Source organism: Cygnus atratus, chromosome 5 (assembly GCF_013377495.2).
Source record: "Cygnus atratus isolate AKBS03 ecotype Queensland, Australia chromosome 5, CAtr_DNAZoo_HiC_assembly, whole genome shotgun sequence".
In the NCBI taxonomy this organism is placed as follows: domain Eukaryota; kingdom Metazoa; phylum Chordata; class Aves; order Anseriformes; family Anatidae; genus Cygnus; species Cygnus atratus.
The window spans coordinates 28,744,139-28,765,508 of NC_066366.1; the positions used below are offsets into that span (position 1 = coordinate 28,744,139).

Below are 21,370 nucleotides of genomic sequence, written 5' to 3' on the forward strand. Positions count from 1 at the left end.
GCCATCTTTGATAAGGGAGCCGCGCTTTCCCGCCTCTGGGCGGCGGGCGGCCGCCATCTTGGAGCCGGGAAGGCCCGGAAGGGGAAGCGCCGCGGTGCCGCTCGGTGAGGGGGCGGCTGAGGGGGAGCCGCTGAGGGGGCAGCCATGGGCCGGGGCCGCGCCTGGGCCCTGGGTGTCCGCACGGGCTGAGGTGAGGTGAGGTGAGGCGAGGCGAGGCGGGGCTGGGGCGGGCAGCTCGCCGCCGGACCTCGCCGCCAGGCGCCATGGATGACTTCCCTGCCATCTGCCTGCTGTCCCTCGCCATGCTGGTGGCCTGCTATGTGGCGGGCATCATCCCCCTGGCCGTCAACTTCTCCGAGGTGAGGGGGCAGCGCGAGGCAGGGTGCGCTTGTGCTCGGTAGAAACCCGCACAGAGGTCGGGTGAGGGAGCCGAACCCCGTCGAAGCGTTCCGGCCACAGGCGGAGCAGAGGCTGAGGCGTGTAGCGGAAAGGCACGGCGGGAGCTGGGCTTGGTGCTTCTTGCGAGTTTCTGTCAGAAATGCCTGAAGTCCCAGGTTAACTTCTACGGCGTGCCTCTGGGTGGCTCAAAGGAGGGCGGCTGTGCGCAGTTCTGCTGTCTCCGACTGTGTTTCGTGTTGTTTGGAGGTGGTGTTCTTGCCCGGTGTTTATATAGGTTATACCTGTTTATGTAGTTGGATCAGGCAGCCCCTGTCTGTTTTGGGACTCCCGGCAGCTGCCGGAATACAGGTCAGTGGGAATCCAGAAACGTGGCACTCTGCATAAACAGCAGTCACACACTTGCCAGCCTTCTGCGTAGGCAATGCTTTACCAGCAGCACACACGTGTACAAACGAGTTTATTGTGGGCTCATCAACTCTCGGAAATCCTCCATTCGATTTTACACTTGCCATACACTTGCTGTTCTAAGGATCTGTCTGCTTTGCTGGTTTAACAACAGAACTGTATCTGTGGAAATGATTTATGTGCGAACACCGGTCCTGGAAGTGTCTGATTAGAAGTTACAATCGTTTTATTTAAAATAGTTGCTTAGGCCCCTGCTACACGGGCAATTTAAAACTGAAATGGCTGTTTGGGCTGTGCGTTATGTGGTTTGCAAAAAGCTTCACAGGTGGTAATAGAGAAAAATGCCTCCTCCCCCGGGTACTTATCACGGTTAAGTAGAAAACAAATTAATGCTGCACATAATAAACCCAGATGATGGAGAACAATAAAATTATTCATGAATTAATAGATTTCTTCGGATGGGTTTAATTGTGGACCTGATTGTTAGTGTTTTGATTTCATATTTGTTTCTATTCTTTTAATTACACGTGAATATTCTTGAAAGTATGAAGCTCCAATAAAGCCTGGTATAACTAAACGTTAGTGGTGAAAAGGTACAGATGAACAGCTCTTTGCGTTATGTCTGCAGGCAGATGTACATTTTCAGTTTAATCCCGATTTACGTGAAGTACTCTAGAAGACTGACCTTGGGCCAGAAACCACACTCTACTAGTACTTGAGGCTCTCTGAAGTTGTAGCCTAAATGCTCAAAACAAAAAAAAAGTTGTTCAGGTAGTTTGAATCTTTTCCTTGGGTAATAAAGACTCACGGTATTGACTAGAATGGTTCTGTTTACTTTTTGCTAGCTCCAAGTAAGAGCTTCAATGACATGAAGATTTAAACGAAGAAATAACTGAGCTGTGGAACAGCTTGGTGTTTTGAGGAATTTAGGTTTTTCCCTGTACATTTTTTAACAGCATTTACTCTGTTGCTGCTCTTAAGAAGAGACACACAAGTGGGTTTTGGAACCGAAATAGTTTGATTTCCTGGATGCCTGTCTGGATAAGCTGCAGTTATTAGGTAGCTGTATTCACCGTTTTGAAGTATCTCATATTGAAAAAGAAATGCAGACTTCTCTTGAAATAGTAACTTGTTAGTGTTTATTATTTTCATGCATTTTTAAAATTCACAGATGTCCAAATTCAAGCAGTACTCTGTATTTGCAGAGATGTTTTTTGGCAAACACACACACACAAATGCATGCACACAGCGTAAGAGAGAATATAGTGCTGCAGTGTAAAACCATTTTGTTTTCATTCTGAAACATCGTATTTTGGCAAAGCTACTTTAGGAACAGTGGGTGTGGAAGATAATCTTTTCATCCAGATTGCCACTGTTTAATGATTTATCAAGTGTAATTGTCATACATGCAACCGTACCATGCATGTCGATGGAAACTTTACATCTCTTGCATATTAGTACTCACGTTTTCCCTGGTGATGCTGGAATTGTTTCCCTATGGTCCCACTTGGCTTGCTTTCAGAAAGCCCGTCGTGCTGTCGAGAGCCTCCTATTTCTTCGATGCCAACGTCACCTGTGTAGGCGAGATAAGCGGTGCCTGTCCTTGCGGCGTGTGAAAGAGGGCAGGTAGCACGACATGTCTGTGCTACGAGTGGTTTCACAATGTTTGAGCACAGACCTTTGTCTCCAGGGCTCTGGTAGCTAACGTTGCTATCTGGTGGCACGCAGTCCTCTTGTGCGTGGAAGGTGGTGGCTCTGCCACAAAATAGGTGATACCCAGTTGTTATGAGGATCCAGTTTGGCATGGTTACTGTATGCACTGTGTTACAGGCTACTTCAGGAGTGACCTCTGCAAGTTGTCATATTTTGAAGTCTAGCAGATGATGCCTATATAATTGCATTTTCAGCACGTGACTTTGACTCTAGCCTGTCAGTGTTGTGGTCACAGGGAAGCAAAAAGTATAATGAACTGTTCTTATATTGGTAAAACAGAATTCAGTCAAACAGTACTGCAGTTGAGAGAGGGGCAGCATCTCTGGCTTTTTGGTTTTGTTTGGTCCAAAATTAGAATATAACTAGGAAAACAATCGTTACTTACGGTGTCAAATGTCTACCTACCCTTTGTGGTATTTTTTAAGCATGTAGAAACTTTTCCTGGCGTATAAACTAAACTACTTTTGTTTACTGTACTTTAAAAGCATTAAGTTTATGTAATTTTCGTTAAGATTTAATTACAAATTTGCAAAACCAACCAACTGGCATGTATTTTAAAAGCTCTCTTTGCAGGGGGGAAAAGGGATGGCTGTGGTTTGTAATTCTGTATTATACTTGCTGCATAAAACTTCATTTGACGCCCTTTTGAATACATGGAACACATCATCAGATCTTTCAAATACACAAAAGTACATTTCTCTAACTATTTTTAATTCACAATTGTTTTCTTAAATAAACTCTCTTCTTCAGTGATACCCTATTAAATGCAATGCCATTAAAATATGTCAGTTTTGGGACAGGCTTTTGTCTAGAGACTGAAACGTAGTTCATCTCATATAACAATCTTATAACAGCTTAACTTGGTTTGTAGTGTCTTCCTAAACTTGTAGGTGAAGGTAGAGCTTTTTTGCTCTAAAATCTTCCTTCTATTTTTTCTGCGGTCCTAAAACTTTTCTTAGCCTTTTTCTGTTATATAAATATAGCTGACTTTGTGGTTTGTACTCTTATTTGACCAACGTATTTGCATTTGTAGAGGCGTTTATATTTTTGTCTCTCTCATTTTTCTTTCTTTTATTTGGCGATTTACTTTATTTATATATTTTCCTTTGTTATTTAGCCTGACATTTTCAGGAACGGGTGATTTATCCTGTGTTGTGCTGTACCTAGGAGAGGTTTTAGGGAACTTGCAGGTTTAAGTAGGTTTCTAGTGGGAAGGCTATTTGATAGCAAACCCAGAGTAGAGATAAAACGTAGAATTGTGAACATGCTCCAATTCAGACATAGTCTCCGTGATCCTTTGTCTCTGCAGGCTTTGCAATTTGAGGTCTTGGGCGCAAATTAGCCCCCAAAAAACATTAGTGTCAATTATGACAATCCTTGCTGTTCTCAAGTATGCGCCACTTCACTTCTCTGATGTTGCTAGTCTAATGGGTTGTCTCCAACTTTCATTTCCTATTTCAGTTGTTTGTATTGGACACTGAGTACGTTCACATTTCAGCAAGTTAGAAATATAGGACTATGCAACCAAATCTCCTGAGTATAAATCAGCAAGAGGTTTCGTGGATCATTCTCTCCTCCACTCCACTTCTTCCCCATCCCCCGTTTAACCTCTGTTAAGGAGGGAGAGTAAGGGAAGCATTTTCCTTCTTAAAGGTGATACTTGTTTTGTGCTTGCTTGCAGGAGAGATTAAAGTTGGTGACTGTTCTGGGCGCCGGGCTGCTGTGCGGAACTGCCTTGGCCGTCATTGTGCCCGAAGGAGTACATGCACTTTATGAAGACATTTTGGAGGGTAAGAACCAGAACTATGTAGATAGCCTTGTTCAAGATAACCTAGGCCATGATTTATTATTTAGTGGGGCCTGTTTGTAGGGCTTTTAACATAAGATTGGCAGGGGCTTTCACAGTATGACACAGAGCCAGCGTACAAATACAGAACTGCCGTAGATAAGATACTGCACGTTTCTGGTGCTTTGGGAGAGGAGTGTGATCAGGCTGGGGATCAGGTGACTCTTGCCGAGCGGTCCAGTCGCTTGCGGGCCCAGTGTAACAGACTGCTCGTGGAGCCATAGCCCATTATGCTGGGTCATGTGTAATGTTTCTTATTGTGGGGAGAGTTAAACTTTAACTTTCACTGGAACCTCTGATGAGGTGTAGGGATGTCTTTGGGTGAGAATGGACTCATCGACTATTTGCTGTTGCATTTCGTAATGTAGATCACTTCTCGTTTCAGCAGTTGCTGGAAGTGCTTTATGTGTATGTGTTATTCTATGTGTACTTGCCATGCAAGTGCTTTCTCTTTTGAAACTGAAGAACTTACTGAAGTATGGATAGGTTCTTACAAGTGTGGAGAAAGAACACTGGATGGCAGCTGCTGTTCCTGCCCGCAGCAAGCTGGGGGGCTATTCCAAGCCAGTTAAAAATGGTCTGAAGCTGGAACCAAGATACCTTAAGGCACCTGACTGAAAATCGTGGTTATGTGGGGCTAATTTGCAGAGTAGGAGACATTTCTGTCTTGGGTGGTATAAGCCCATCTTGTACCCAGAAGTCTTGGAAAATCCTCAGTTTGAGGTTATGACCTTATTTTGAATAGTTGGGGCCCGTTACCTTTGTCTGGAGTGCCCTTTGAATCTTGCTTTAGTTTGGCGTGACGTGCTATCACATTACCTTCTGACAACTTTCTGATTCTGAGCACGCTGGGAAGTATCATACATACAGTGGTAAACAGCAACAACTTAACAGTCACAGGAGTAAGGCCTATGAAGTTGAGACTAGAAAAATCAGCAATTGTCTGATGTACCGTTGTTCCTAATCTGTAATCGACAGATAATTGGAATACTCTGGTTTCTGTGTGCTACTGCATTTTTCTTATTTCAAAAACCTTTTACATTTCTTTTTAGGAGTATGCTTTCATCTATTGTGCTTTAGTTTCCACTAAATTTATATGTCGTTTCACTTATTATCTTCTGTTTACTTCAAATCTATAAAATCATCCATTATCAAGAAGTAAAAGAACCTCTGATTATGCTTTTATACTGTATGTAATTTGTGCACTCTAATGCAGGATGTCTCTAATGAGCTGTAGTTGTGGGTTTGCTCTGCATTCCACTTTAATTCAAAGTAGAATAAATTTTCTTCTAATGATATGGATAGCAGTAAATACAATTACTGTGAATATTTGCATGTTTTTCACTAAATGTGGTGTACTGTTCACGTATAATATCTACATCCAGATGTTTAGAGCTGTTAATCTATATTTTTTATATTATCAGGGGAAATGTCAGAAGTATTTACCTAGTAAAAAAGATTTTTTTTTTCCTGTGAATGACTTCAGGCTCAATTCCGAGCTCACAGTATTAGGAGTGAAGTGATTCTGTCAGGAAAGAAATGTGTAAGTGACACTAAGAGAATGATCTCTTCCAGATAATTCTCCTTTCTGTAGTCTTCTTTGTAGTTTAATTTTGCCCAACACGTTGCACTTGCTAATCAAATCCTAAGTCATTGTTTTCATTTCTTGTAGGTGCAAGAGAGAATGAGATTTTATTTACTTTCATATTGCAGAGAGGCAAAAATCACAGATGTTACGGCTTTAACTACAAAAATACTTGATACCTTTCTTAGAGAAGTAGGATATTCAAAGTTAAGCTTAAGATTCTTAGAACTTGTCGGCTTTCAGTACAGCTCTTGCAACTGCACCCGTTTACGTCACTAAGTCTAGAAAGGTGCTGAAGGGAACACCGAGGCTCAGGCTGTATATGGTTTACACACACATGCATGTATGTATATGGGCTGTGTTTGCCCAGTTCCAAGTGTAATTTAACTCTGGTTGCCTGTTATCAGAACAAGGGTTTGCCATTGTTACGAAAGTCACTTGCCGCTCTGTATTTTCCCCCAGGTTGCAGAATAAATAACTGCTCGTTTTTTGACCTTTTAGGCTGCAGTGAGAGCAAACAGCATGCCATGATTCAGATTAGTATTTGCTCGTAAACCTGTTTATGCACGTATGTACGTAGTGAAACCAACTATTACCAATACATAAAATTCCTTGGTGACTGTGGTCCTTTGTTTTAACTGGTGAAACTGCCTGACTGTGGTTGCTGTGAATTACCCACAACGTCTAGCATCTTGAAATAATCTGAAGCAATGTTATCTTTTTTACAGAGATGGCAACGATATTGTTTGGTCTAAATTGATTTATTGGTTGATCTTGTGCAGCAAAGAGAGGTTTGTGAAGTCTTTCGATCAGCCAGCCTATTCTAATGCTCTTTGTCTGTAGTAATGGCGTGGTGCCAACATCTTGTGCAGGAGGGTGGTACAACTAAGGCAAATCCAAGAACGTGTGAATACTCCAGCATAAAGACGAGTTGAATCAGTCACGTTTTTACTGTTGGTGTCTAAAACTTCAGAAGTTGCCAAGCAAAAAACCGCTCCAAAATGACAGTTTTGCTTTTGTCACTTACACCACAGATGTTAGAAAAGGCGTAATGTGCTGTGCTCCATTTTGTTTGTTGCCGTTCTTTTTTTAAAAAAGGTGATTGGTATTATACTATTTTTTTAGGTAGCAGCATATCTAGAGTAAACCTTAAAAATGCAGACAGATTTTGTGTTGAAGTGTAGTGATTATTCTTGTCTAAATTTGTTACATCCTTACCTTGATTCAGGCACAACAAATTGGCTCTTCGGAAGTCAGAAAGCTTTCCAGAGCTGAACGATAATTCCTTCCAAGCCTGTGCCTGTTCTCATACTGAGAAAACATTGGTTGCTTTTAGACTAGTGAAACAATCTAGTTAATATTCTACTTTCTTAAGTACTGTATGCTAATCCTGTTAGTCCTTTTTACCCTTAAATGAGATTAAAATCAAACTAAAATCAGTAACATTGTTTACGGTGAAGACTTCAGAATTTCTGATGGAAACTGATGGAAATTTCTGATGCAAGTGAGAATTTCTGATGGAAACTTGCTTAATCAGTGCTGTTTCTTATTCCTGATCTTTGCTTGTACCTTTCTAACAGTGTATTTCTTTATGTCTAGGCCTTCCTTCTGCCAACAGCAAATTTTTCACTTAAGATAAGATTCTTCTGATAAGATTCTTCACTTACTAGCTGGAAACTGGTTTAACTTTGTTAAACCAGACAAATGTCTGGGGCCTACAAGAAAGCAGGAGAGGGACTCTATCAGGGGTGTAGTGATAGGACAAGGAATAATGATTTTAAACTAAAAGAGGGTAGATACAGATCGGGTATTTGAAAGAGATTCTTTACTAGGAGGGCAGTGAGGCACTGGGACAGGCTGCTCAGAGAAGCTGTGGACGCCCCATCCCTGGCAGTGTTCAAGGCCAGGCTGGATGGGGCTTGGAGCAACGTGGGCTGGTGGGAGGTGTCCTGCACATGGCAGAGGGTTGGAATTAGGTGATCTTTAAGGTCCCTTCCAACCCAAAGCATTGTATGATTCTATGAAATGTGTGCTGTCCTAGGAAACTGGGCAAAGAAAAAGCTTTAAACAATGATTTCTGTGTGTTGTCTAAGAGTGTATGAGGAATGTTTTGAGAAAAGGAAGAGAAAAGTGACCGCGCCATGTTTAGTCCACTGTCTCCTAATCTGTTTGGCTGCCGCAGGGAAGCATCACCCAGTGAGTGAGATGCAGCACGTGGTGGAGTCCGAGAAGGTCGCAGAAATCCCAGTTGTACATGAGTATGGCCATGACCATTCCAGGTTGCACGCCTACATTGGTGTTTCCCTTGTCCTTGGCTTTGTCTTCATGCTTCTGGTTGACCAGATAGGCAGCTCTCATGTGCACTCTACAGATGGTAAGTAAAGAAACATTCAGTTAGTCTTGCTAATTAGTTCTAATTAGCAAGGTGTGAATTTTTTCAATGCTATCGGGATTTAATTTGACCAGTCACATCCAGAATTTCAGTAGGTGCTGTACAAACATAAAGCAGGATCTGTGTGAAATGTTTCTGCTGGAAACCTGTCTTGGAATCCAGCATAATTTGAGAGCTTGCTTCATTAATGTAAAATAACTACAGGCATGTGTAGTGGGGGGGTGGAGGGTGACTTGACACTTGAGTTATTGTCTGGTTTACGGTATCGCCCACAGGGGGTTTCTTTGGCTTTCCCCGAAACTTCAGGTTAGTCTTACCATCATTATTTTTCCTACTTAATTGTCATACATGTAGGTAAAATTTGCAAAAACCAAAAAATTATCACAAGTAAGACTGCAGAAAGAACTACATTTAAGCTCTGGTCCTTACTGTAACCGCACGGCTAAGCTCCTGTATTAGTCTACAGCCTCACTCGAAAATGCTTCCTGCGAAGTCCAAAGATTTCTCAACTTGTTGCAAGATTCTCAGAATGCCCACAGTTGTCCTTGTTTCTTGCTGCAGCTTCACATCCAGACTCTAGCTTAAAATGCACCAAAGGTATTTTGTCATTGAGAAAGGTATTTATTGCCTCGGGCTGCTCATTTTCCCCACGTAGTCTCTTCTGTTAGTAGAATTTGCCCCTCCAAAATTAAGGAACACACAGCACAGCAAAGAAGGAGCTGGGGGGGAAATGTTTTGTTTGCATCCTTAGCAGTTCATGGTGCAGCTGCACAAATGCTTGTATGGGGTCAGTGTGATGGGACAGTTATGAGGCAAGTTCAGGGGCTGTGTGTCATTTCATGCCATTTCAGAAGCGTAAGTGGAGCCACAGACATGGTAGCTCACTTTCATGGATTTTCAAGGAAAACCTTGCTAGTAAGGATGACAAAGGGATGTGGGTGAGCCACTGCCAGGAAAATCAATGGCTTGTACAGATTATGACCCTTTTCCATGTCTCTATTTAGAACAAATAAGACAAAATTGGCTGTGGTCTGTGTTAAGAGATGCACAGTATGAAATGGGTTATTAAGGAAAGCTTTGTCTTGTTTTTACCCCTATCACGGGAGATGTAGTAATGTTTTTGTAGTGTTTCCTAAAGCTACTGAAGAAAAATATTTCTCATTTGAACCAGTGCCTGGTAGTTTTTCCTTTTCCATGTAACTAGATTTTACTTTCTCAAACTAGAAAAATTCTGTAGGCCGGAATGGAGGTATGAACTTAAATGCGACCGTCCCTTTGAATTCTAGTTCTGATCAATCAATGCAGTTGAAGAACTTGAGAAAACGTGTTTTGTGACTGATCTCCTGTTCTGACATGAGTATACCATCGCAGTCATCCAGTGCAATTGCTCACATAGGTTCTCCTTGATTCAGAAGACCAATCTGTCGGAAGAGAGTACGTTAATTTATTTAGCCAGCTCACTTCCTTGATGTGAGACTGCAGGAAGGGGACAGGCAGGAGAAAAGGAACACTATTTTTCTCTTCTGGCAGCATTGCAGACTTGTTAAAATAGCTGTGTAAGCATGCTTGCGGTATAATTAAATAACTCCTGTTGAACTATTCTGGAATTAAACAGTTGAATAATATGCTCCTATATTTGCATAGGACTTATCACTGTGATAAACAATGCAGTTTCCTCGTATCACTTTCACTGCTGGTTGCAATAACAGTGGATATATGGGCTGGTCTGTATAATTATTTAACATGAAAGCATCCTCAGAGTAGTTGTCAAACAGCTGCAATCAAAACACTGGGTCAGGAAAACTACTGAAATCTTTGCAGCTGCCCCCACAAGAAGTAGAATTTATTGCTTACTGGGAATTCCCAGAGAATCAGTGCAACAGGGACTGTCACAGATTTTTTCACCTGAAGGAAAACTGGGCTTGGGGGTGGGGAGGCGGAAGCATCCTGACCGTTGGTGTAACTCGAGTTCAGGATCTGAAAGCTAGATTTTCTTCCCCTTGGTATCAAAGACCTTCAAGGTTTGGTTTCAGGAGCTTAAGAAAAACAGCCAATACTGCCTGTATCAGTGATCCTGTAAGTTGCAAAGAGTAGTCTATGATTCTGTTACTTGTTGATGGAACTTAGGGTGATTTGAAGGTGCTAAGTGTCAAACTGTTTTATAATAAATTTAATGCAGAAATACAAGAGCTGTTAGTTTTGAGTATAGCTGCCTGAACTGCTTATCACAGGTAAGTGATGTGCAGTGATACTTAAAATTTTTCTTCCAGCGTAATTTGTGTATTTGTTCTCATTATGTTTGCCTTCCTTATGACCATTTCAGATCCAGAAGCTGCTAGATCAGGCAACTCCAAGATCACCACAACACTGGGATTAGTGGTCCATGCTGCAGGTAATGAGGGACCTCTTGTTAGAACTTGAGGGCTTCTGTTGCTCTGTGGCCTGTCCCTAGGTGCGATAGAAACACTTGCATTCTGGTTTTGAAGGTGGCTTTTTTATAAACGAAAAAAGAGGGGAAAGAACTAAGGCTTTTTACCAAAAGCGGCTAAGAAAACATACTTCAGTACTCAGAATATTTCAGAGAATTTTGAGTGCTGTGTTTTCCCTTCTTTATTTTTCCAATCTAAAAAATCGTGTGACGCTTTCTGCTTGTCCTTTGCTAGCTGCTGTAGCTGCAGAATTTCAGTACATGCTTACACATTTGATATGTAGTATGAAACGCCTTTGGGTTTCTTGTCAGTAGAGATGTGTTTTAAAAAATAAAAAATAATATCGTGGAAAAATGAAATTATAGGGTGGAGCTTAAAGGTTTGACTGAAACATTTATGTTGACTTTCAGGGATTGAAAAAATTAAGCATGTATTGCAGTCAGCCCATGTTCATGTTGTAATCCTTCGTTATATATCTGTAGTGTAAATATGATGCCTTTTAATCTCTTCTGCTGACAGCTACTGTGTAAATGTCTTAATTTTGATCGAAAGGTATTTCACTAAACAAAGTGTCTACGTAGTATGGATTAATACGGTATCTATTTCCTATTTCATTTAGACAACAAAATTGTTAAATGGTACTAAAATTATTTAAACATTCGTTTAAAGAGTAGTAATTAAAGTTCTTTTAATGTTAAGAATCTAAAGCAGCTTTTTAAAATTTATACAGACAGCATTTCTACCGCAGAAAACTAAAATTAGTAATCTTGTTACCTGATTATAATTTGTCAGACTTTGTCAATGCTGTATACATTCTCATTATAATTTTTATGGTCTTGGGGAAAGTGATACAGCTCCTGTTGTGGGTTGTCTGAAATCCTCAAATTGTTTTACCTGAAGAAACAAAGGGGAATGAATTATGTGTTGGGTTGGTTTATTTAATAGTATTTTGAGTAACAGGACTTCTCAAATGTTTTGTGATCCCAGCCATTATGGGGGGGCAGTTGAAATTTACATGGAGGAATAATCCAGGAACTTTTACTTCTCCTTCAGCCGATGGTGTTGCCTTGGGTGCAGCAGCTTCTACTTCTCAAACTAGTGTCCAGTTGATAGTGTTTGTTGCAATTATGTTGCACAAGGTAAGTCAACAACCGAAAATCCGTTCTTTATTCATTAAGACTGGTAAAGCATACAGACGTTACTAAAGATCTTTACACCATCGAGGAAATTTATCTGGAAGTGTTATCCCATTGAAATGAACAGGTTAGCAGGGACCAAAAAGCACTGGCATGATGTATGACAGAATAGTAAATGATGGATGTAAGTCTGAATGAAGTGCAAATGAGAAGAAATTCAGACTTCTTACTGCCTAATTTATCTGCAGTCATTGGGAGGAGTCCCCCAAATGCAGGGATAGAAGAACAGCTCATTAAGAAATATAGCAGCTTCACGTTACTTTTTATGAAACAAGGTGTGTTTTGGTGTTCTTTTAGCTAGTATTTTTGGTGGGGAGGGATGGGTGTTTTTTTCTTTTATTTTTTTAAGGAATCTTGTTGTTAGAAAAGGTGTTTTCAAACAAGTTCTGCATGGTGGACCACAGGATTATATGTTACTATTTTCAAGGACACAAACTTTTATGCTGTTACACAGCTTTTTTTTTTTTTTTTTTTTTACAATGTTTACATCTTTTTTTACCTCTGTTCTCAAAAAAAATGGGAAGGATATTCATGTTATGAAGGGTTTCACAGTGTGTGGGGTTAGTCTTTCGAAACTACATAATACTGGAGTGCTAAAAAATAACTTCTGATTACTTATGTTATTGTAGTAGCTTCAACATCAATCATGATGCTTCTGCAGGAAAAACTTTGAAACGTTCTGTTAATGATAACAGGCAAGCAGTGAAGATGGAAAGATCTTTTTTCCTTAATGTTTATGCAAAGATTGGCTATATAAGTGTGCTGATGCACATGACTTATGGCAGTACATACATATATTACAATAGTTAGTCATACATTTATGCGGGCACGATTTTGTATTATTGTATGTCCCAAATGTTAGGAAATTCAGGTTTAGTACATCTTCTGTTCAATGTTCATGCAATAAACCATTCTTTATGTAAACCTCTTTAAAGGTGGTGATAACAGTGTCACATGTTGCTGTGAAGCTTATTTCACAGCTAATGCCAAACATAATTTTTCATTTTTTATTTGTAATGTTCAAATTAACTGGCTTCTTAAATTTTGCAGTTGCACAATTTTAAAAGAAAATTTCTCCCCAAAAGATTATCAAGGAATATGTGATATTGAAAGCGTATATCTTTTGTGGTCATTTTTTTGAATCTTTTCTTCTGATCCAGATTGATGCTCGTCTTTCTCACTTTTTTCCCTCACTCATTTTCTTTCTTTAAGTTTTTTTTTTTTTTTTTAAAAAAAAAGAGAGACTCTGCACATAAAACCAGCTCTAATACATTTTAGTTTGTCTTGAATAGTACTGTCAGGGTGGAGTTGTGTTGTCTTTATGTGAGTAAAAATACAGTAAACTCTATAAGCGGGACAGCTACACCTTGTGAATAAGAAACTGGATGTTAGTGGGGGGAATAGAAAAGTATTTGCTTCACAGTGGGAATAGAAATATAACTGAATGATGAACAAACCAAAGGAGCTCTTCAGTCTTTGTTGATTTGCTATCTCTCTTTGGGAATCTTTTCCCTTCCGTGTTAAATTGTAGAATTTTTCTGCTTCAGCTTTTTTAAAAAAAAGAAAAAAAAGAATAATCTAAGAATGCATAATATCAGGATGGAAAAAAAAAGAAATTACAGAAGTTAATGGAAATTTAGGGATTATAGCAACCCCTCAAGTCAGAATGAACATCTGAGCATTTATGACTACACAAATATCTTTACTTGTGGTACCTTTCCCGGCATTGCACTAATAGAATAGCATTGCGCATCTATAACTGCAGCCCTCGTTCTAGAATCAGCGTGAGAACAGTCTCAATTCTTGTTTCTATCCCTTCTTTTTGCAAAGAAATAATTGACAATATGAGTAGAGCAATTCATATCTGTGAGTCTGCAGTTGGAGATTATTCCATTAATTTCTTCTTTAGAAACTTTTAAAATGTGTTGCTACCCCAAAAAAGATGGGTCATAAAACAGGGCTAGGACTGCAGTTTGCTGAGATGGACAGGATTTTCTTAATTCACAGTTTTCTTAATTCACATTTCTTTTTCTCTGGAGACCTTTAAATATTTTTTCTGTGTCTTATTGCAACACAAATAAATAAAATAAATAGTTTGTAGGCTGATGAAAATACAAAATGTCATTTACTTGAATGATAGGCACAACATGGCTTTCCATTCGGTAGTGTTCTTAAGGCAGAGTATTGTATAGGATTCTGTTTATCTGGGTTAACTGAAACATATAAGTGCCTTCCCTGAATTTCTTTGAAATCCGTGCATTTCAGTGAAGTAAGTCATATTTCAACTTTATCGCGTATTTCAGGTAATTTTAGAAGGAATTGTATTACCACTAAAAACTGTTCTTTGCAGGCACCAGCTGCCTTTGGCCTGGTTTCCTTCCTGATGCATGCTGGGCTGGAACGGAATCGAATTAGAAAACACTTGCTGGTCTTTGCATTGGCAGCACCTGTTATGTCCATGGTGACATACCTGGGGCTAAGCAAGGTAGGTCTGAGATGTTTGTCCTGCCCAAAACATAGCTTAGTGGTGGAGTTAAGGGAAATGAATATCATACAAGGTTCATAATTCTTTCTGTCTCCCATCAGCTTTATAATGTTACTATCCCCATGTGAGGTGGAAGACATTAAGCAACATACTAAACTATTGTCACTGTGAGAGAATGAGAGTTGATAGAAGTCTTACTGTCTGGACCTTTATAGAATTGTTTTATTATTGATTGAAGAACTTCTGCTCATCTTCATTTTTTGCTCTGTGCTTTTTTCCTATTTCACAGAGTAGCAAAGAAGCCCTTTCAGAAGTCAATGCCACCGGAGTTGCTATGCTTTTTTCTGCTGGGACTTTTCTTTACGTTGCCACAGTTCACGTCCTCCCAGAAGTAGGAGGAATTGCTCATAGCCACAAACCTGAATCAACTGGAGGAAAAGGACTCAGCCGTCTGGAGGTGGCAGCCCTAGTCTTAGGATGCCTTATTCCTCTAGTTTTGTCCATTGGACACCATCACTAAAAGCGCGAATTTCACCGTTCTCCTCCTTGATCTGACATGAGCAGTAAATGTCGGCTGCTCCCTTTATCACTGTCTGTCTTATCCATCATCCATCCCACCTACTTTATGGAGTTCAGAGGGAACCTTGATTGCAAAATGAGGAATACTGGGAAAATTTTTAGTGTAGCAAAATGTACTTTGGCAGCCGGACATAAATTCTGTGTAACTTTTCTGAAGACATTTGCTATTTTAATTGTTACTTCTGGCCCTATTCTCAGGGAAGATGGAATTTGAAGTTTGAGAAAGGTGAGTGGGGAAGAACATAGCGACTCGTCATGAAATTGCAATCACCAAAGTATCCTGCAGTTCAGCTTTCAGAGCTGAGAGCAAAAACAAAGGATGGCTGCCTTTTGAGAGGTTGAAGTCGTCTTACTAATGAAGAAGGGGGCTCTCCCCCATTGGTTCCGTGTTGTCTTGGCAACGTGAACGGTTCTTGTAATGTTTGTCATTAATTGTATTGCGAATGCGGGCTGCGCTCAGAATTCCGGACAACAGTGCTGTTGTGACAGGGGTGTCATTAATAGGAAGGAAATGCTATAGAGAAAGCGTAGGATTAGAGTAGGAAATCAGCTGGTTAAGAGTGCGCAAATGAATTTTGCAGTGTATTCCATTATTTAAGGGATAGAAGCAAGGAGAGTATCGTTTTGATTATTTATGCAGTTGTTAATAAGTTTTAAAGAGGCAGTATTTACTGGGAGATGGTCTTACACCAAGTAAAGCATAGGCACCAAAAATGTTAGCGGGAATTAGGTATTTGTAACTGTGATTACACTACTGCTACTCTTGAGAGTGATCCGTGTTGTCCTTTGAAATCAACATGTTCTGGGCTCTGAGGAGTAAAAACCTGATGGAAGCACCTGTTGAGGGACCAGAGAACTTTACTAGCTCATTTTCAAGAGTCTGAGCCACTGAAATCAGTGGTGTGTGTGTTTCTCATTAAATAAAATGTATTAAGGCTAACATAACAAGATCTATAGATAAATATTTATGTTACAGGTAGAGTACAAAGTGTTTCTAAAGCGGTTCTAAACAAACAAACAAAAGAACAAGCAAGCAAGAAAAACCTGGTGGGTTTCCAGTGGACCTGTTAGGCGTTTCGCTTTTCCTTTGGGAATCCTGCTTTCACCTTTTACTGATAGTCATTAGATTCGGTGAATCTACTTGAAGACTTATTGCCAACTGCTGACGCCTCTCACTGCAGATGGGTGATAAAAGATCCATCCCTTTCCAAGCCACAGCATTTTCTTGTCAGGCACCTTTTCTCTTATGCAAATTATATTACACTTTAATAACTGTAGTGCATTGAAAAGTCAGGAATGCTTGATGTGCACAGACTCAACATAAAATTCTTTCTTTAGGGGAAAATTTTTAATGCTGTACCCTTTTTGAGCTATACTTTTTCTGCAGTTTTTAAAGCTAACATTGCCAAATAAATTTTTGTTTTTTTTTAAAATGGATTTTCAAAGCCTGAAATATCTTTCCTGAAGTGCTTATTGTTTCAGTTTGAATGAGCGTGTCTTTCTTCATGCCATTTATTGCTTATACTACGCAGGCCGTTGTGCCTTTTAACTTCTTTACGTTTTTGTCACTGTCCTGTTTGTCTGATAGCCCAGTAATGGGCATGGCCTGGCTCTTGGCCTAGTGATGCTCCGTCTGTTGGCTTTGTACCAATGCAGGCGTATCCCAGGAGTGTACCTAGTATTGATCCCCAGGAGTGCTTGTTCATTTGCGTATTTTACAATATAATAGGTGAACTTAAATAGCATTGAAAAATGACTAGAAATGATCTTCTCCCACAAGATACTGTTTTCAGATAGAACTTCAGGCCTAAACAAGCATCTTTGGCATTAGGGCTTCAAAAGTTAATCCTGTTTTGAACAGCCACTGCAAAATTAGTGATGCAGATGAGATCCTCTGCTGCACGTCCTTAATCTGTTTTTACAACATACATATGCAACAAGTAACTTACTACTTTTTACCTGTTAAAAGGTTCAGTGAACAGGTTACTGACGCGTGCAAATGATATATAGGGGCATTTACACCAGAGCTCCCGGCGTTCTTCCTGATTTCCCTTTAATTACCTTATTCCTTCGTAATGTCACTATTTTACCTTGCTTTAACCCTTCCTTTTGTTTCCAGAAGCTGAAGAGTTTGCAGGACCTGTAACAAAAAAAAAAAGGGGGGGGGGGAAAAAAAAGGCAGGAAATAACTTAGAGCAGCAACAAATGCTTACATTTTGTAGAACAGCAGTTTTGAAAGTGGAGGCTATCTGCCTGAGTATGCAAGTTGAGTCCTTCTCCCACCAGACCTGAAACAGTTTTCATATTGAGGGATGAGTTCTGTTTCTTGAAAACTGATCCAAAGAGCAAACCTTAATAAGCCCGATGAATGTACGTGAGTGCTGATTCATGATGGATGATGCTGGCATGCCGCAGGCTGTAGGGAAGCTGTTCTAACTTGCAGCGTTCTGGGAGAAACTCTTGTTTCTCAAATACTGGTCCAGCAGCCCGTATGTGGAAGACATTTGGACTGGAGTCCTAGTGGCAGAAAAGTACTATGCTCTTCTATTTTTTTCTTTATGTAGAGCCACATTTTATCATCTGCCATTTGCACATGAACCCTGACTCCACTAGTTACACTTGCATCCTGACACTGTTCCTCTTCAGCCTTCCTTATTTTGTACACAACAGTTGCAGCAGTTTGGGGGTGCAGATAGTACCTTTTTATATGGATGAGCGTTTGCTTCACTGCTGGTGTAACCTCTAGCATATTAATCATAACAGGTGCTACTGGTGAGGAGTCTTGTCATCTTTGGTTTTTCCCCATCCCTTAGGTCATGTTTCCTGTTGACGGGGCAGCTACCAGGAATGGTAATAGTCAATTTAATCATTCATGAACTATAGAGGCCAAGTTAGAGCAGCAGGTGAGGGATATATAAAGTTAAAACATTGACAAGTTGAAATTGGTGCAAAAAAAAGTCTGATAACATGTAGCTTTCACTTTGGCACTCAGTTATGTGATATAAAACTTCTGTGAAAGTTTTTCTTATCTATTTGGAAGTAGTGTTTTCTTTTTGCTGCCTCTGTTATCTCTGCGTTGAACTGTTATTTTCAATTACGTAGCTGAAGTTGCAATGACTAAGGAAGATTCTGGATATGTCGTAGGGAGGATACAAAATCTTAAATGACCAAACCTTTTCAAATCATTAGGTCCACGTGGAGGATTATTCTCTAGAAGCAGAGTATTTTAATGAGGTAAATAAAATATCACATTTTATCATATCCCTGTTCTTACCTATCTCCCATCTGTCACAATAAATCCAAGCGCTGCGTGTAGTCAAGGCCATCTGGTATAATTTTCTGCTCCTCAGGGGACCTTGCTGCAAGCAAATTCCTCTTTACTCTCCCTGTAATAGCCGTCTCTGCCTGTGTTTCTACTGTGAGGTAGGTGGCAGTAGGAATAGCAGGTAGCACTTTAACGAAGTGCCAGGCATTTCCCGTCTTTCTTCGGTAAATCCCTCTAGGAAACCTATAATCTTCTCATCACCTTTTTTTTTTTTTCTCAGTTAATGACTTCTTAATTGGCAGTAGGAATTGGACTAAAGCTGTGTTTCTCTTCATCCCAGTGTGTTCAGGTACTTTCCCTACTGCTCTAATTCTTCTATTATTCCTTGTGTTTAAAAAAAAAAAAAAAATCTTTTGTTTTCAGCACCTGGTGGCAGATGCAGAAGCTGCTCTGGCATTAACTTGTGTGAGGAAGGTAGATCTGCCACACCAAGACAGGAGGTTTTGATAATTATTCCCTGTAATTTCAGGTGGGCAGGTGTTAAACACAAAAACCCGCTGCTGACTTCTGGTTTCAGAGAACCATCTCTAGGTGGATTGTGTAAAAGTATGGCATCCAGGAGACCCAGGAATACTGTTTATTCAGGAAAAGTTCAGAGCCTTCAAGGAGCTTTTGAGAGTAGCAGATGTGTCTGTGCGGTACCAGCTCTTGGCAGAGTAACAGAGAGATGCTGTGGAATAAATGCTGCTGCTGCTCTCGTCCTGTTCTGTGCTGCTTTATGTGGGACTTGGGAGGGAGAGGAGGAAGTGTGTTCTTTTGGGGTGGGAGGAGGAGGACTGGTGTGGTAGGGAAGTTTGAGTTTCAGATTTCTGTTCACCTCAAATTTAAAAAACAACAAAACAAACAAAAAAAGCTTTTATTTCTGACTTTCTTTCCGTTAAATCTCTTAGCAGCCTTGGCTTTCCAGGGAAGAACATTGCGTGGTCATTGCTGTTTACCTGACTCCTTGTATGGAACTGTAATCTTAATGTCTCTTTTTTCAAACCATTTGTACACAAAATCATTCCATGAATGGCTGCCTTATAATTTTTCCACTTTAATTGTGAATGGTTAAAATAATGTTGCAGTTTTCAATTTGTTTTATTATATTAAATTTTTACTAGGTGCAGAGCTTCAGAGTTGGCTTTTCATTTACTGCATGGGGTTTTGTGACAGCTCGAACAAAGAGAAATGACAGTCTTAAATGGGATGCAAGCACTGCAGACAGTACATCTTATTTTTGTGTGATTGTGCTTGCAGCTTCCCTTCATAATGTCTGAGCACTTGGAAACCTGAAGCATGAAACTGACTGCACGTTGGGAGGCAGTCTAGCTTGTTGATTTGGACATGGCAAGAATGATTCTAGAGGTATAAATACAGATGGGATTTGACAGCTCCGCTTAAGAGGGGTGTTTGACAACTTCTGTCTCCCACCGAGTGCTTAGGAGCTGGCGTTGCTCTGAAGCTCTCTCCGCCACCCTCTGGAAAATCTCGGATGCTTACGAGGCAGAGGTGTCTTTGGAGGGTTGTGAAGAGATGACTGGCTCAAGATTGCTGATGAGGACCTGCTAGGTCTAAAGAAAACTGAGAGCACAGGTTGGAATGAAAGTCTCGCCAGACCCCAAACCAAAATGCCAACGCTCACCCGAAGAATGCAGCGCGAGGTACTTTGTAACAGAGCAGCCTCCCTTATTGATGTGCCTGTGAGCGATGTGGGTGACAAGTCAACTTTAAATACATATGCAAAAATGTGAGTTCCCCTACTTTGGAGGAAACCCTGGCCTCCTTTTTGCGTTATGGGGGAAAACGATTTGTGAAATCTTGCACCTGTTGTCTTTCCTCCCCCCTTGCTGTTCTCGGGCACCTTCTCACAGCTCAGCTTTCCACGTGTCTGCCACGGGGTCCTGCTGCTTACCTGTTCACAGCTCTTCTGTATTGTTGTCAGTCTTCACTGTTGTCACGTTTCTTCTTGAAGGCAGCCTACCTGCTTCCTGCCGCATACAATGAACTGAAAGGCAGTGTTAAACCACAGCTATGTAAGCTTTCTCTTTAGTCCCAGTAGTTGTAGTCATTGTAACTGAGAGCAGATCTTGTTCTTGCTGTGAAGAAAAATTGTCGTCTTAGGCTCCTGAATTTCTCTGGAAGGGTTTTATTTCCTTCTGACATCTTTTTGAGTTTCAAAGAATAGTTGCAAATTAAATTTTAAGTGTTTTTTTTTTTTAAGCGATGGGTAGGCAGGGGATATGAGGAGAGCTTTGAAAATGGATTTTGTTAGCCTCTGAGCAAAACCTGCAGGGTGTGTGTTTTTTTTTTTTTTCCTGTTTTCTCACTACAGGACACTTTAGGACATATTTTTAGGGTTTGCAGGTTTTCTTAAAAGATTTGCAGAAATCCAGGCAGCCGTGCGTTGTGTGCTGTGACTTTTTGGAAGATGGGTGCTATGGCTACTGCCAGGATTTAGTGCAAGGCTGAGAAGCAGAGTTGGGGTCTTTGAAGTAAGTAAGAAACAAATAGGAATTCGGCTGCAGGTCACGAGACAGTTCATAAGGAAACACCTGCACAGGCATTTCACAGCTGTGTGTAGGTCCAGGGAGGAGCAGCTTTGCAAGTAAGTGATCTGAAAACGTCATTTGACCTCTGGTGATAAAACACCAGAAACCATCAGCTGGGGCAATTCAGGAAACATTAACTGCTTAGAGCAGTCTAGGGAGTCAGGCAACTCCTTAAGGAGCTCATGGATAGGTAACAAAGGAATCGACTTCACCTCCCTCACATTGTGGCTGGCAGTGCCAAGTTCGTTAGAACGTGGTGGGAAGGCACTAATTGGATGTTGTCGAGGGTGCTGAGCAGAGTGATGAGGCTGGCAGAGCCCCTGGAGCCCACCTGGTCCGAGCCCTGCTCAGGCAGGGCCACCCAGACCAGGGTGCCCAGGGCCACGTCCAGGCGGCTTTTGGAGGTCTCCAAGGGACTCCAGCACCATTCTGGGCTGCCTGTGCCAGCACCTCCTCTGCGTGTTGGTGCCTGTTGCCTCTTGTCC

At 40.8% G+C, this 21,370-nt stretch overlaps 1 protein-coding gene across 1 annotated transcript; it reads left to right on the top strand.

The window, feature by feature from the left end:
• The first annotated feature begins 43 nt into the window (after nucleotides 1-43).
• On the top strand, nucleotides 44-19,464 carry SLC39A9 (solute carrier family 39 member 9). Its single transcript, XM_035539127.2, has 7 exons — nucleotides 44-359; nucleotides 4,199-4,307; nucleotides 8,131-8,322; nucleotides 10,664-10,732; nucleotides 11,823-11,908; nucleotides 14,316-14,450; nucleotides 14,740-19,464. The coding sequence occupies exons 1-7, from the start codon at nucleotides 264-266 to the stop codon at nucleotides 14,968-14,970; spliced, it is 918 nt and encodes a 305-aa protein (XP_035395020.1). The 5' UTR covers nucleotides 44-263; the 3' UTR covers nucleotides 14,971-19,464.
• The last annotated feature ends 1,906 nt before the right edge of the window (nucleotides 19,465-21,370 follow it).